At 41.6% G+C, this 14,176-nt stretch overlaps 1 protein-coding gene across 1 annotated transcript; it reads right to left on the bottom strand.

Moving 5' to 3' along the window:
• Positions 1–1,587: 1,587 nt before the first annotated feature.
• On the bottom strand, positions 1,588–12,293 carry LOC144527174 (angiopoietin-related protein 1-like). Its single transcript, XM_078265093.1, has 5 exons — positions 12,119–12,293; positions 7,815–8,653; positions 5,913–6,106; positions 4,550–4,820; positions 1,588–4,149 (listed from the first exon to the last, which is right to left on the bottom strand). The coding sequence occupies exons 2-5, from the start codon at positions 8,614–8,616 to the stop codon at positions 3,962–3,964; spliced, it is 1,455 nt and encodes a 484-aa protein (XP_078121219.1). The 5' UTR covers positions 8,617–8,653; positions 12,119–12,293; the 3' UTR covers positions 1,588–3,961.
• Positions 12,294–14,176: the final 1,883 nt, after the last annotated feature.

The raw sequence follows: 14,176 nt of genomic DNA, 5'->3' as shown, positions 1-14,176 counted from the left end.
ATGGACATTCCCCCCTCAGCAGATGTCTTTCAGCAAACAGCAGTAGAGCCAGCTTCTTCCACAAATCTTCCGAGCCTGGTGCCGTCTTGGTGGTGAAATTCGTAGACAGTGAAGCTTCACTCAGTGACAAAGAGGGCTTTCACCTCTGAAACCTGCAGCAGTTCTCAGAGGACCACACTGCAGTAGCGCTCGGCCATCCCCAGTCAGTTGGCCAGGTATTCGAGGTGGTACAGGTCTGAGTGTGGTCCCCTCACCAGAGCCAAGGATGTCACCTTCTCTGTACCAACGACTGACTGTGCAGGAGTTTGGTTTTTGTGGGCTAATGATGCATTTCCATACCCCCATGAGGCTGTTTAAAATGTAAGGGTTCAGTGTGTGGTGGCTGGTGGGCAGAGTTATTGGAAGACTTCAGTTACAGCTCCTGTGGTGATGTAGCATCCCACACTGGCAGCCTCTGGGGTAGTTATAGGCTCGATGTCTGAGAGGCACACTTGTGACAGGAAGGCATGTCATAAAACAGTGTTGGATAACTGTTCAAAAACTCACTTGCCTGCACTCAACCTTTCCAGTAGTGGTGTACACCCTAAAGGGTTCGTATGGGTTGATGGGGCGCAACTATCAGCTTTCATACACAATTGAATTTGTGCTTAAAGGAATAGTTTGACATTTTGTGAAATGCATTTATTTGCTCTCTTTCCGAGAGCGAGATGAAAAGATCAGTGTCACTCTAATGTCTGTACACTAAATGTGAAGCCTGCAGGCAGTTAGCTTTTGTTAGCATAAATACTGAAAACAGGTTGAAACAGCTAGCCTGGCTCTGTCCAAAGTAAAAGAAAATCCACCAACCACCACCTTTAAAGCTCACTAATTAACACACTATTTCTTGTTTGTTAAATCTGTACAAAAACAGACGATTTCTTGGCAAACAATAACAGTGACATAGGTCTGTAGTTCCAGCACGTAACTACCCTTAAAACCACAACTTGTCTTTTTTACATTTTATTTTCTGTACAAATAAATCAAGCGAGTTTTAGTTAGGTAACTTTAGACAGAGGCAGGCTAGCTGGATCTGCTTCTAGTCTTTATTCTAACGTAGGCTAGCTGCCTGCTGGCTCTACCTTCATATCCATATTTACCATACAGATGAGAGCAGACATCCAATTTTACTCAAATAAAAATATAGTAGTAATATAAGTAGTTTTTATCAAAATGTGAAACAATTCCCCCAAGCAGAGTGTATGCGCATGAGCAGGGATTACTCCTTCAGTTTTTTTGGCCAAGCTATGCTAATTGCCTGGTGGCTGTGGCATCCGTACAAACATACTAGAGTGGTATCAATCTTCTCATCTAACTTTGAAAAAAAAGTCAAAAGCGTATTTCCCAAAATGTCAAATTATTCTTTTAAATTTAAAATAACTATAATCTATATATATTTAGATACAAACTCTATTAATGAAAGCATTACCCTCACAAAATAAAAGTTAGGTGCTTTAATGTGACAGACAAAAGTATGCATTGTGCGGGCGCCTGGGTAGCTCACCTGGCAGAGCGTGCGCTCATATACAGAGGCTTAGTCCTCAACGCCGGTTCGATTCCGACCTGCGGCCCTTTGCTACATGTCGTTCCCCCCACCTCTCTCCCCTTTCAAGTCTAAAGCTGTCCTATCTAATAAAGGCCTAAAAATGCCACAAAAAATCTTTAAAAAAATAATTTAAAAAAATGTATGCATTGTGCTTTGTTTGACAGTGGAACAAAAAGAATACACAGTGAAAAAGAGTAATGTAGTTTAGGTTGGGAGCCAGACTTGATTAGATGTCAACCACAGAAATGGTGTCACCACTTGAAATGAAATGTCTCTGCGATGTATTCATTTATCGCCTCATGACTTTTTCACGCCAACACAAGGCACACAGCCGCACATGGACATTTAATACAAGTCTTATTACTGTTAAATGCAATTATGCCTAATCCATAAAGACTTAAAGTATCTGTTTGAATCTGCTGGAAAAACATTTCATCTGTGAGACTCACACTGACAAGATAAGTTTAGAATGGACATGTAATCTGAACAATGACTAAATACTAACATGTCAAGCATTAATAAGGACTTGGTTAATAGTATAAATCAGCATGACACGAAAGGAGTTCATTTGAATCCAAAAGAACAAGAACATCCCGTGGAGGGACATCTAAATGTTCTCTGTTTATTGGCCATTAGTTGTGTAATATTGTTCTGCCAAGTATTGTGACTCATTGGTTTCAGCTTTTTTTTTTTGCTGTTTCATTTTAACATTATGATGTTGTTTTTATTGGACGCTGTTTTCTTTTTTACATGTTCATAAACATGTTTCCATGTCCAACTGGGTTTGACTGGTCTCCCTGCTTTGTGTTTTGTTACTTTATAAAAGTCTGTTAAAGAGATGGGTGTGAGGGCCATTGTGGTCAAAAAGAAAAAAAACAGCTCAATATGAGGGTCTATTTTCGGATCTGAGACCAAAGGCTATTGGATGCTGTTGTTCAAAGACCAACCAATAAAAAAAAAAAACAACCTTGGCTCCCCTTTACTCTGGTATGGTTTCCCCAAAAGGATGGTGTTTTCCTTCCATACCGGTGATTACAGAGTGCAGGCACCCGTGACTTTGTCAATGAAAGATATTTTACGAAAACATACAGTTCAAGCACTTTTGTGGGGAAAGAATGTAAATTTCTCTGTATTTAAATGGTAAAAGGGGGGGGGGGATGGAATAACTTTGGAAATTTGGACTGATTCCATCCCAGTTCATCCCACTCCCCTCCCTCCTTTCTTTTTCTTTCTTCATCCTGTCTGGCTTTCAGCAATGTGTTTCTCGTTGTCTGTCCCATTGCCTATAACTCTCAACACGCTTGGTCGGCATATTTTTCCGTGCTTGAAAACCACTAAAAACACAACGTAATTCAAACGTTTTTTTCCCCTAACAATCCTTGTTTTTCTCAGAGTCATACTGAAATTTAATCAACAGCCAAATGAGAAAAACATATTACAGCAATTTCCATACGTGCAAGCACACTTTGAGAATGACTGTCATTTATACAGTGGAGGAAATTAGTTTTTTTTTCTTTCTTTTGCTGTAGGATCATTTACTGTTCCCTCAGGACACCTGGCCCTTTTCACTGTTATGATAAGTTAATTGAACACATAAATTATCATTTCTGGTCATCTGCACTTGGACAAAGTAGTTTAACATACAGTATAAAGGTCATTTTAAGTGTAGGGGGAAAAATAATTAAACCAATACTGTTTGTGTAACGAAAGTACATAAAACACGTACAGTATTACCACCTTCCTTTCTCTGACTCCTTGAGGTGTTCGTTTTTTCAGATCTTAAAGTGGATACAGAGTCTAAATAAATTTATATAGGTATAAACACAATTTATTTTCCAGCTCCCAACAACTATAGCACAAGTTAAATAACATGTATGAGTGTTTCCATCACATGTTTATCTTGGCGAGGTAGGAAGAGCTACATTTAGATCCTGTGATGCAAAAACTTATGAATTAAATACCAATGAAGTTCTGTTAGGATGTGGCGCCTCGTCTCCACGGGGTGACCTACTAATGACGGAAACACTGCGGTCTCTTAATCAGATAGACAGCTTGCATTATTTAGCTGCAAAACTCTTAATTTCCCTTTACCATAATATGTATTGGGTGGTTAAAGGAGCTGTACGGCTTTAAATAGTCATGTCCCCTAAATCCCTCTATGTGTGCATCTACAGTATTATCATATAAAGAGAACAATGTTCACGCAGAGTCCTTGTCTGTTACAGGAGGCAGTTCAAGTCACTACTGATAGTTGGTAAACTCCATTGGTGTAGTTCTTTTATCAAGGATCAACCAGTTGCTGATGACATACAGTCACATTTCAAGTTTGCCCTGGCCTCCATAGCTGCCCCTGGACCAGCCTTGGCTTACAGTATCTCCTCAGTCTATGGGCCTGATCAGCAGACGTACAGACTTCATAGAATAGAAGCCTCCACCATAGTCGGCCCAGAACATCCCATCTTGGAATTTGCTGCGGTAGACGCCTCCGGTGTACCAGACACCGTTAAGATTGGCTTGGCCACAAGCGTTGTACCACCAGCCTCCTTTATGGAAATGGGCACAGTTACCTGTTGTGGGGAAACAGGAAGGGTCATTATTAGCTCTCTGAGGAAGTGTGTTTTCCACAGAGAAAATTATTCAAATACATTTGGTTTTGTCTCCCCAAAACATCAACTAACTACATGTTATGCATTGCTTTTTGTTTTGCCTTTCAAGTTAGACCCACTGGAAGCAAACACAATTTCATTTCAAGAAGGTGTTAGGATTTTTTGTATTGGACTACCTTGATGGTGTCTGATTTACTTAATGGGATGTGAAAACTTTAAAGCTCTTATCCACTCAGATCACAGGTAAAACCTCAATATCACACCATTGAAAGAGAGGCTTGAAGTTTCAATAAAACATCATGATGCAGTTCAAAGGAGACTGCATGCTACAAGAGCACAAAGGGACCCCATGTTCATCTACCTGAGAATGCATCCTTGTCTCGATCCAGAGTGGTGAACTGTTTTCCGTTGTGGCTGCTCAGAGAGTCCCCGGCGTTGCCCTGATAGGTGCCCAGACGCAGGCGGTAACCCTCGCTCTCAGGCTCTAGATGGAAGCTGCTGTACTGAGCGTAGACCTTCTTGTTCATCCAGTCCTCCAGCTCCACAAGCAGCTTGTAGTCCCCCTGCCTCCCTAGGTTGTAGATGCCTTCCAGACCGAGCCAGTATTCACCGTCTATGTTGCCAAAGCCGCTCTGAGTCAAAGGAAGATTAAAAGGAAGGTTACAGGAAGATTACAGAAAATAATGAGCATTGTTTTTTTTATGTGGTAGCCTGAGGAGTTTAGAAACATGAGAACTGTTTGGGAACATAAAACCCCCTTTGTAGATGAGGATTTGGGATTGTAACAGAACAAATGAGAAATTTCTTTTTGATGACATTCTGGTCGTGCTTCTGTAGTTAACTACAAAACTTCAAAAGAAAAAAAGCTGTGGCAAAAGAATGCCAGCTTGTCTTTGACATTTCTAAGTAAGACATGTAGGGTTTATGCAGGAAAATAAGCATCCATCCTCAGAATGCTGGTCCGTCCCACAGAGCTCTTGGATCACGGCTAATGGCGAAACTGGCCATGGCGCTTGATTTGAATAACCACGAGCAATCTACGTCTGGCCATGTGTCTCCAGAACACTTCACTTAGTAGAGGAGGTTGAGGTTTGTGATTGTGGATTAGCTGGGTGAGCCAGCAGATGATAAATGATGTAGGGTTTCAGTCCAGGGGCCTCCTCTCTGGTGCTGTGTGTGTGTACATGTGGTGGCTTTGTGTGAGAGCACAGAGGCAAATCAATGTTAAAGAGAGCAATTTAGCTTCCAGTTACACATGCACAAGCCTGGCCGGGCTGAATGGAACAGTGGATCGCCGAGGCTGCCAGCTGCGATGTCATTCTCACAGAGCTCTGATGAGAGGGTCTATACGGTGTGGTGTAGTAAGCCAACCAGCCATCCATCCAGGAAGGCACCATAGTAGTAGCGGTTTTGGAAAGAAATGCCTGCAGATTGAGCTGCGGAACATACCTTCCTAGCGGGCCATCTAATGTTTCATAATGGGAATCTCAAACCAAATGACCTCGGAAGAATAGTGCTGCTGACGAGGCATTATATTTTACAGTAAGTGAAAACACAAGGATTTTGGCCCAGGAAATAGTCCCAAAGACCCCAGATGGTGCCTCTATATGGGTCATATAACGGCACCCCTGTTGTCTCTGGATGACAGAAATATTCAGGTTGGCTCAGGAGAGGAGAGAGAAAAATAAGACCGACAGGGCAGAGGAAGTGTAATATGTCATCACCTTGTAGTTATCCCAGTTCCTGAAGAAGTTAACGGATCCGTCTCGCCTGCTCTGGATAACAGTCCAGCCCCCGTTGTCTATATCCTGTTCACACCAGGCCTGAACAGGCCTCTCTGCTTCATCTGGTCTGATCAGGTACATGCCGCTGGTGCTATGGCCAGCTTCCTGCGCTGCGAGACAGTCTCTGAACGGGCCTGAAGGAAAGTGCATCAAGACAGGGAGGCAGGTGGTAAGAAAAACAAGTGTGTGACAAAGTGTGTAACAGCTAAATAGTTGTAAAACCTTAACTTGAGGTATTTTTTCGGATAATTTAGGATAAACACTACACCCCCCACTCTTTGTTAAGATAATATAACTCCTGCCAACTGTCCTGTCCAGTGGTTCATTTAGTCTCTTTTTAAACACTTTTATTCTTCTTAATTACTTTAAAAAAGTGGCCTTCTGCATGGGTGGTCCCCTCGTAGCACCCATTACATACCCTACGTTTTAACCCTAACCTAACCCTAGGGCATCTGAGCTGGCTAGTTAGCTTTTAGCAGGACTACTTTATCTGGTGTTACCCTTTTCTCCATTATTATTAGCCTACATTTAGCTTCTTCCTTATCTTTGTAGTACAACAATCTCAATTACTAAGATGTTGGAGCATCAAAATAGATTTTTCAATTACAGGAAATAGATTGGGGAAAAAAAGCTGGTAAATTAGCTTTAGCTAAGTTTAGCTGTGACTGCCCTCCGGCTAGCCTAGCTAGGGTGCATAAACAATTTATATGAAACATATATCAAAAAGTCTGATTCTGGTCTCAGTTTTGACAAAGTATGTAGTTACTGCATTTTGGCTTTGTCAGGCAGTTTTAGACACTTTTGGTGCCAGAGCACTGAGACAACAATATGAGTACCATGAGTTTACATGATGAGCAGGAATTAAAGTCAATGTTTGACAGAGGGCTAAATAAGTACGAAAAAACTGGAAACAAGAACAAAATCACATAAGCACACAGAGTTATACGAAACACATTGATCTAGGTCCAAAAAGATGTTTACTATGTCCTCCTAGAACAGCAGAGGGTACTAGGGCAAATTAAGTCACTTTAATAAGAAATTACTTTACTACCTTACTACCTTTATTTAAGGTCGAAAAACCAAAATATATATCTTGTTAACCCACGGTAAGTGACTAACATCTGCCTTTTTTCAAGGTAATTCACAATTCTCATAACACAATTTTTAATTAATAGCACTTGTAGCAGTGAGCAGTTTATTTAAAGAGCGAGTAACCCTCTCCCGGCTAATAAAATAATAATAATAATAATAATGTAAAGGTAGTCCATTCACTTCATGAAGTATACCAGAAGTGCCTCTACTTTGTGGTTTGCAGGAGCCTATCATGCCAGCCTGGGTTTTGTATATGTCTCACATGCAATGGAACAGTCTTGTAAGGGATCATTATCATACACATAGCTTCACTGAAATCCAACACACTTTATTATTCTTGGACGAGGGCAATCTAAATGTGTCAGGAACTTCTGTTGATGAGCAAAATCGCACGGGTTAGGTCTTTCTTTGCTTTGCTTTAGGTCCCCTGCCTCAATCGAGACATTACAACATTATTATTTCCATCCTGGTTTGTGTTCTTTCTGTTGAGTGGGGAGGGGAGCAGAGATCCAGCTGAATTTGCAAATCTTTAACCTTTCAAAATGAGGCCACTGGCCCACCTGCAGCTGTATTCAAACTCAGTGATTATTATTTTGTAATGGTTGGCAGGCAAAGTCATGACTGCGCTACATTTTACCATGATTTAATTGTTTTGGATTTCCTGAATCAATTAATAAATTATTGGATGGATGGATGGATAGATGGATGCCTCACTCACTCATTCACTCACTCATTCACTCACTCACTCACCTTCAGCACTGAAGTTTCTATTTGGAGGTTTCTGAACTTCCAGGGTGCCACTTGTGGGAGACGGCCCAGAGCGCGAGCCCCTTTCTCGGGCAAAGATTCGGGTGTTGTCCCTCTGGATCTCATTGGTGAATCGTGGCACATTAACAGGAATGTTCTCAGGCACTACCTGCACAAGTGGGGGTCCCAAGGGTGACTGATCATGCCTGCGGCTGTACACCTGCATACAACGCTCCTCCAGTGCTCCAATCAGCACAGACTGGTTGTTCACTACTGCAGACAGGGCTGCGTATTTGGCCTCTAGTTCCCTGTACCGGGATGCCAGGCGCAGTGACTCTGTGGTGGCGTTGAGGATGTTTGTCTCCAGCTGCGCCAGCTCCAGTGAGTTGTCCCTCTTCCTGATGATCTCGTGCAGCAGCTGCATGTACAGCTGGGTTACTCTGGAGTTCATGTTCCTGCTCTCTTTCCTCAACAGCTTCATCTCATTCACCAAGTTGCCATCCACATCCACCACCAGCTTCAAAGTTTCCATCTCCCTACGCTGCTTCGACAGGAGGTCGCGCACTGCAGCCACATCCAGGCGTGTCACTCGGTCCTTGTCAGTTGAATAACCGCGGGCAGCACAGATGGGTCCTGTGATCTTCTGCTCAGGGACCAGGAAGGTGTAGGAGCACTTCTTGCTTTCTCCATTGGCCTCTGGAGCCCTTCGTATCCGGGAGAGGATGGGGTTCCTTTTGAAGGCTTGGCTGTTGCCCCAGAAAGACAGACCAAACAGAATAAATATGCTCCATGTTTTAGGTCCCATGGTTCCTCCTCTCTTTATCACCAAACAAGCTAAAGATCTATGAAAAGGAAAGAGAGGTGGAGATCCCATAATAAGACCAAAATCAACAATGTATTAGTCCATTGCTCAATACTTTCCAACTTCCCCTGTCTTTGGCACTCTGCCCAAACTCTATTGGTTCTTACTGAAGACGTGACTCATTAAAACACAAATTATAGTTTCATTTTTTGCAATGCTAGCAGGATGACAATGTCGGTCAGTGGGCCAGTCGGTCCACCACTTTGGAGTGAAATATGTCAACACAAGGATATATTGCCATTAAATTTGGTACACACATTCATGTCACCCTCAGAGTGAACTGTGATTCCCTGACCTTTTATCTAGCGCCATCATCAGGGCAAAATCTGTCCAATACTTTGTGTTTAGTGTTAATAAGCAAGTGTTGCAAAACTATGATGTTCAACTTGGTAATCATTGTTCTTACAGCATGTTAACATTGCTATTGTGAGCATGTTAACATGCTGATGTTAGCATTTAGCTTAAAACACCACTGTGCCAAAGTGTAGCCTCACAGAGCTGCTGGTATGGCTGTAATCTCTTAGTCTCTTTTAAAAAAGCAACAGTTTTCTAAAACAGCTAAGCAAATGTTACTCAAAGAGAAGCAAATTGTGCATTTGTTGAGGACTACTTTCAGCCACAGATTAGTATGCATTTGGTGGATTAGTATTAGTATTGACAGCCCTAGAATAAACTGCAGTGCAATGTTCATTGTTCATTGGGTTTTTAGAATAGTTTTTGGACAACAGTGGAGGTATGGCACAGAGGATTACGCTATGTCAAGCTTTGGCTACATGAATAATGAATTCATGTAGAATATTCCCTGACGTATTCTTTAATTTAGTAGCATTTACAACGAAGTTTCCTCTTTCTGTCTCATTTTGTACTTTTGTACAATTTCCTACCAGAAGTTTTCTTTTCTCCTCTAATCCAATATAATCCCATTAAACCACTGTGCATCTCTTGGCATGAAACACGAAACAGCTTCCAGTCAAGACTCAACATGAGAGTCTTGCTTAATTATGAAGTAAGTTAGCATTAAAATGTAGTGAAGTGAAAACTAGCAGACTGAGGCAAAGACACGGCTGGTTTCACATATTGACTACTGCAGACAGTCTTGCCCCTGGCAAGATGTGCCTTCTGGCACGTTTGTGGTAGAGTAAGAGCAGTGTCACCCACCCACCACAAATCTGTTATCGTTACTCGGATTTTCAATGCATTCCCTCATGGGCTCTCTTTCATTACGGCCCTACCACATCTGTATCAGGTGTCTGGGTGTGGGCAAGTGCTGGGATCTGTTTTTCATATTTCTGTAGATCTCAGACCTTCCATGAACCTCCCCTATAGCCTTTCAGTGTACCTGCACTGTAGAGAATTGTCATGTGTCTGAAGAAAGATTTGACTGAAATTATTTTACATAATATTACACATAATATTATATAATATATAATAATATACATGATAGTTTTGGTAGACAATTGAGTTATTTTGGCCACAGATGACATGAATATATCACTTTTAAGATGTATCATCTGCTGCCAGGACTCATGAGGTATATCAATAATGAGCAAAATCCTACAAGTCAGCAGGTGGTTATCATGAGCCTCACTGACTCATTTTAACTTCTGCCATTTCTGCCTGGCTGGTACAAACAGATACATTTGAATTTGGGAAGGAATAAAATAAATTGATGTGTTTAAGGAGCAGCAGGGGGAGCAGGAATCCCTGATTTATGAGTAATGTTTTCTGGAGTCTATTTTTGGAAGGAAAGCTTGTGCTTTAATATTATTGGTTTTGACAGCACAACGAATGGAGCAGGGCAGGGTGATGTTCAAAAATGCATGCTAAGTGAAAGAGCCCTCCTTTCATATTCAATAGCGAGGCTTGGCTCTGGAAATGGAGCTAATGGTGAGCCAACTTCAGGCTGATTTAGGGCTATATCCAACCAGAGGGCAGTCTGGTTGGATATGGCCAAGGAGGTTAAGCAACCTTCATCTAACACCTCTGACAGGCACACAATATGACCCACTTTATATCGGGACTCATCAAAACAGATGTGCTGGGGGTTTGACAGAAAAATAAAGCTGAATAAATCAAGTCCAAGACAGAGACAGCAGGGGCTTTGAATCATTTCTGTGGTCTCCTCTGGATGTTTATTTGCACTGAAGAGTCCTGACCACAGCTAATGGGACAGATCCCAGAGCATTACCTAAGCTCAAACTGCTGCTGTGGCAACATAGTACCCTTTTATCATTGCCTAAGGAAAAAAATATGCCTCAAGGGAAATATATAACATCAAGTTTTTGTGTAAAGCACGACTTATTGACAGAAAGAAAGTGCCTGAGCCAACATTCATTTCAAAAAGCTTAAAAGTTGAGAAGCTTTAATATATGGAACAAGCTGCAGTTTGTTTTGTCATAGATGATAAACCATCTGAGGGCAAAGGAAAAGGCACTTTAAGGAAAAGGCCATGTGTCAGAGCTCAGAAACACCTTGGCACTGTCAGTCAGTTATTATTACCCGTTGAGTACTTTTTCCTGTCTTTCCGTAATCACAGGTCATCCCCTTCAATAGCTCGTTCTCAGCAATTGGCCCGTCTGCACGTCTCCAACCCCACAATATGAATCTCACAGGCTCCGGCCTGAAAGGAGTGACAGTGTTTACACAGAGGCTCCTCAGCCAGGGCTGTGAATCTCATCGGCAGTTATTACCACCAGGTTTTTCTCTGTCGTTCACACCCTGCTGGTCTTCATCAAGTCAGCCGCAGCAGCCATGTTTTTGTGTTGACTTATTAAAAATTGTATTTTCTCCTACTTCTCGCTCAGAGCTAGACCTGACCAAATGAAGCCACCTCATCTATATTAATGCAGTCCTTGCAACCAGACATGTCAAACTTTGCGGTGGATGGTTTTTCCCAGCCAAGAGGAACATAAGGATACTGCCAATCGGCCCACTGACTCAAAGTGGTACCACTGAGCTCTGACTGTTTACTGGTAAGATCCCCAATTAAAAGATTAAAACCCTCAAAAAGCCCTGGGAATACCACATTTGCCTCCCATAATTTCTTTCCAACTTTATTTCAACATACAGCATAACTATATTGCACATCAGAAAGTCTAACTTAATTGTGGGTTTTGCTCAGGACCAGCTGATTTAAAGGACTGTGCCAATTAGCCCACAAGTTATTCTGATGGTGCCACTGATAAGGACTGTCTGCATGAGCTCTGTACTACATCATGACTATGATCATGGGCTTTGTTATGGGTTATTGTTAATTTCAGCATTTTAGTGTCACTCCACAGTTCTTCATGAAGAGTCATGGATGTGAACTTTCATTGCTCTATATTATCTTTAATCTTATCAGTACATTTAAATATTTTATGCATATATATGACTTGGAAAATCCAAATGTTTCAGGAGTTTTCTAAAGCATAAAACATACAAATGTGAATTTAATGAATCTTACCTGTGTCAGTGAGTTCAGTCAGCGGTCCAGGAGGTGCAGGTAAAACCCAGCTTGGTGTCTCAGTTGTGTTTCCTATGCAGGTTCATGCTCTCCATTCTCATCCTCTCACCCTCAGTATCCTTCTGTCTTTGCTGTCATTGAGAATGAAGGCCTGCATACAGCTATGGCACAAGCAACCACCGTCCACTAGGAGAACAGTAGAGGGTGGTCCATGTACAGAAAGAGGGAGGCTGATGGTGTGATTTTTTTTCTGTAGTTTGAGCAGAGGGGAGCCTTGGCCCTGCCTTCTTTCTCTAATTTCGCATACAGTTTGGAAAGAAAAGACTCCTCCTAAGTTGGCTAGGAGTCAGCAAGAGTGGTGAAGACAGTCACACTCAAAATCAGTCTAGCTGTTATCATGTAATACTTGTTTACAATGGTATATTATCTCCCACACATGCTATTTGTCAGGCTTGTCGAAGTTGATGACATGCACATAAACTCTATTTTTCACACGCGCACACACACACACACACACACACACACACACACACACACACACACACACACACACACACACACACACAGTCAGCTTCATTCACATAACTACAATTTCCCTACTGGGGATTAATAAAAAGTATAAATTAATTTATCATAGTCTACTTCATCGCAAAGCTGTTTCCCATCAGCTCTATAATGACAATGTGATTCTGGCGATCCAGTAGCTTGAGCATATTAAATAGAGAGGTCTGTTTTGGATGTGAGCGTGAGCGTTTCTGCTGCCTTTGCTCCATATATGGGGTGTCTCATGTGGCAATCCAAGAGCTACTGGCAGCTGTGTTTATTTGATTATGAGGACAATATGAAGAGCTTTGCAGACAATAAAGAATGCCCCTCAGCTAAATGTTTTGGATTGAGGAGGAAGCACAGGCTTTGATGCATGGGGATTCTCTGCGTGGGGAGACATACTTCAGCATGTGGGAGGACAGATTTGTTCATGAGCAATAGAGGCAGGACATTCATAATGTAGAGTTTATGTGTGTGGATGCTTGCTTGTGACCCGTACATGTTTGAGAACATATGTTTGCATATGTGTGAGAGCGTTTGTCGCCATGGTGGTCGGTTGTATATAATAGAGGTCGTCCAATTTAAATAAATTATATGTAGAAGAACATGTGTTTGGGAGGAAGCGGTTACTGAAAAAAGCTAATAAATACAGTTTGGGCTAATTCGTCCCATGCCTGAAAACCGTGATCTGTATCTGCATCACATTTACAGTAACTAGCCCCACCCTAGTGTAGTATAAATCAGTGTTATCCAACCTGGGGGTCGCACCCACCTAAGGGGTCCCACGATAAATTTGAGGGGGAGGGAATGAAAGGGATAAGAAAGAAAAATCTCTCTTTGGTGGAACTGCTCATAATTCATGTACACTATAGGGCAGTGGTTTCAGCTAAGTACTCGCTGATTAGCGCAAAACATTTTTGGTAGAAAGACAATGCCCAAATAAAGAGGCACAATACAGCACTGTGCCATCAGTGTTTGATTTACAACAACGAAAGTGTAACTAAAATGCTACATTTCAAACGTTTAGAATCCATCACTAAATGAATTTATTATTATTGTATAATTATTTTAGGAATTATGTATGACTGATATTTTTGAAATTGCATTCAAAAAAATCTCATGTATCACTGCAGTACTCTAAACTACTCCTAACCCCATTTGAGAAACACTGTAGTAGGTGATAAAGGACACATTTGCTAAAGTGCTGATTGTGCCTTTTCTTAATTTTAATTTTTTACTTAATTTAAATAGGACTGTGCTTTATTTGTGCCCAAATGTAACATTAAAAGGATATTTCAGCACTTTCTTTCTCCACTTCATGTATGTGTACACAGATGAGGTGCCCCGTTCTCATTTTTGCCCCTGCCCTTAGAAAGTCTGTTCTCTCTCTCTCTCTCTCTCTCTCTCTCTCTCTCTCTCTCTCTCTCTCTCTGAGCCCCTCCTTGTGGCTAAACAAGTTTATTACCACCTCCACCTCCAATCCAATTGTACTTAAAGTATCAAAAATAAAAG

Source organism: Sander vitreus, chromosome 12 (genome assembly GCF_031162955.1).
Source record: "Sander vitreus isolate 19-12246 chromosome 12, sanVit1, whole genome shotgun sequence".
Taxonomy (NCBI): domain Eukaryota; kingdom Metazoa; phylum Chordata; class Actinopteri; order Perciformes; family Percidae; genus Sander; species Sander vitreus.
This window is presented reverse-complemented; position numbering and strand designations above follow the sequence as displayed.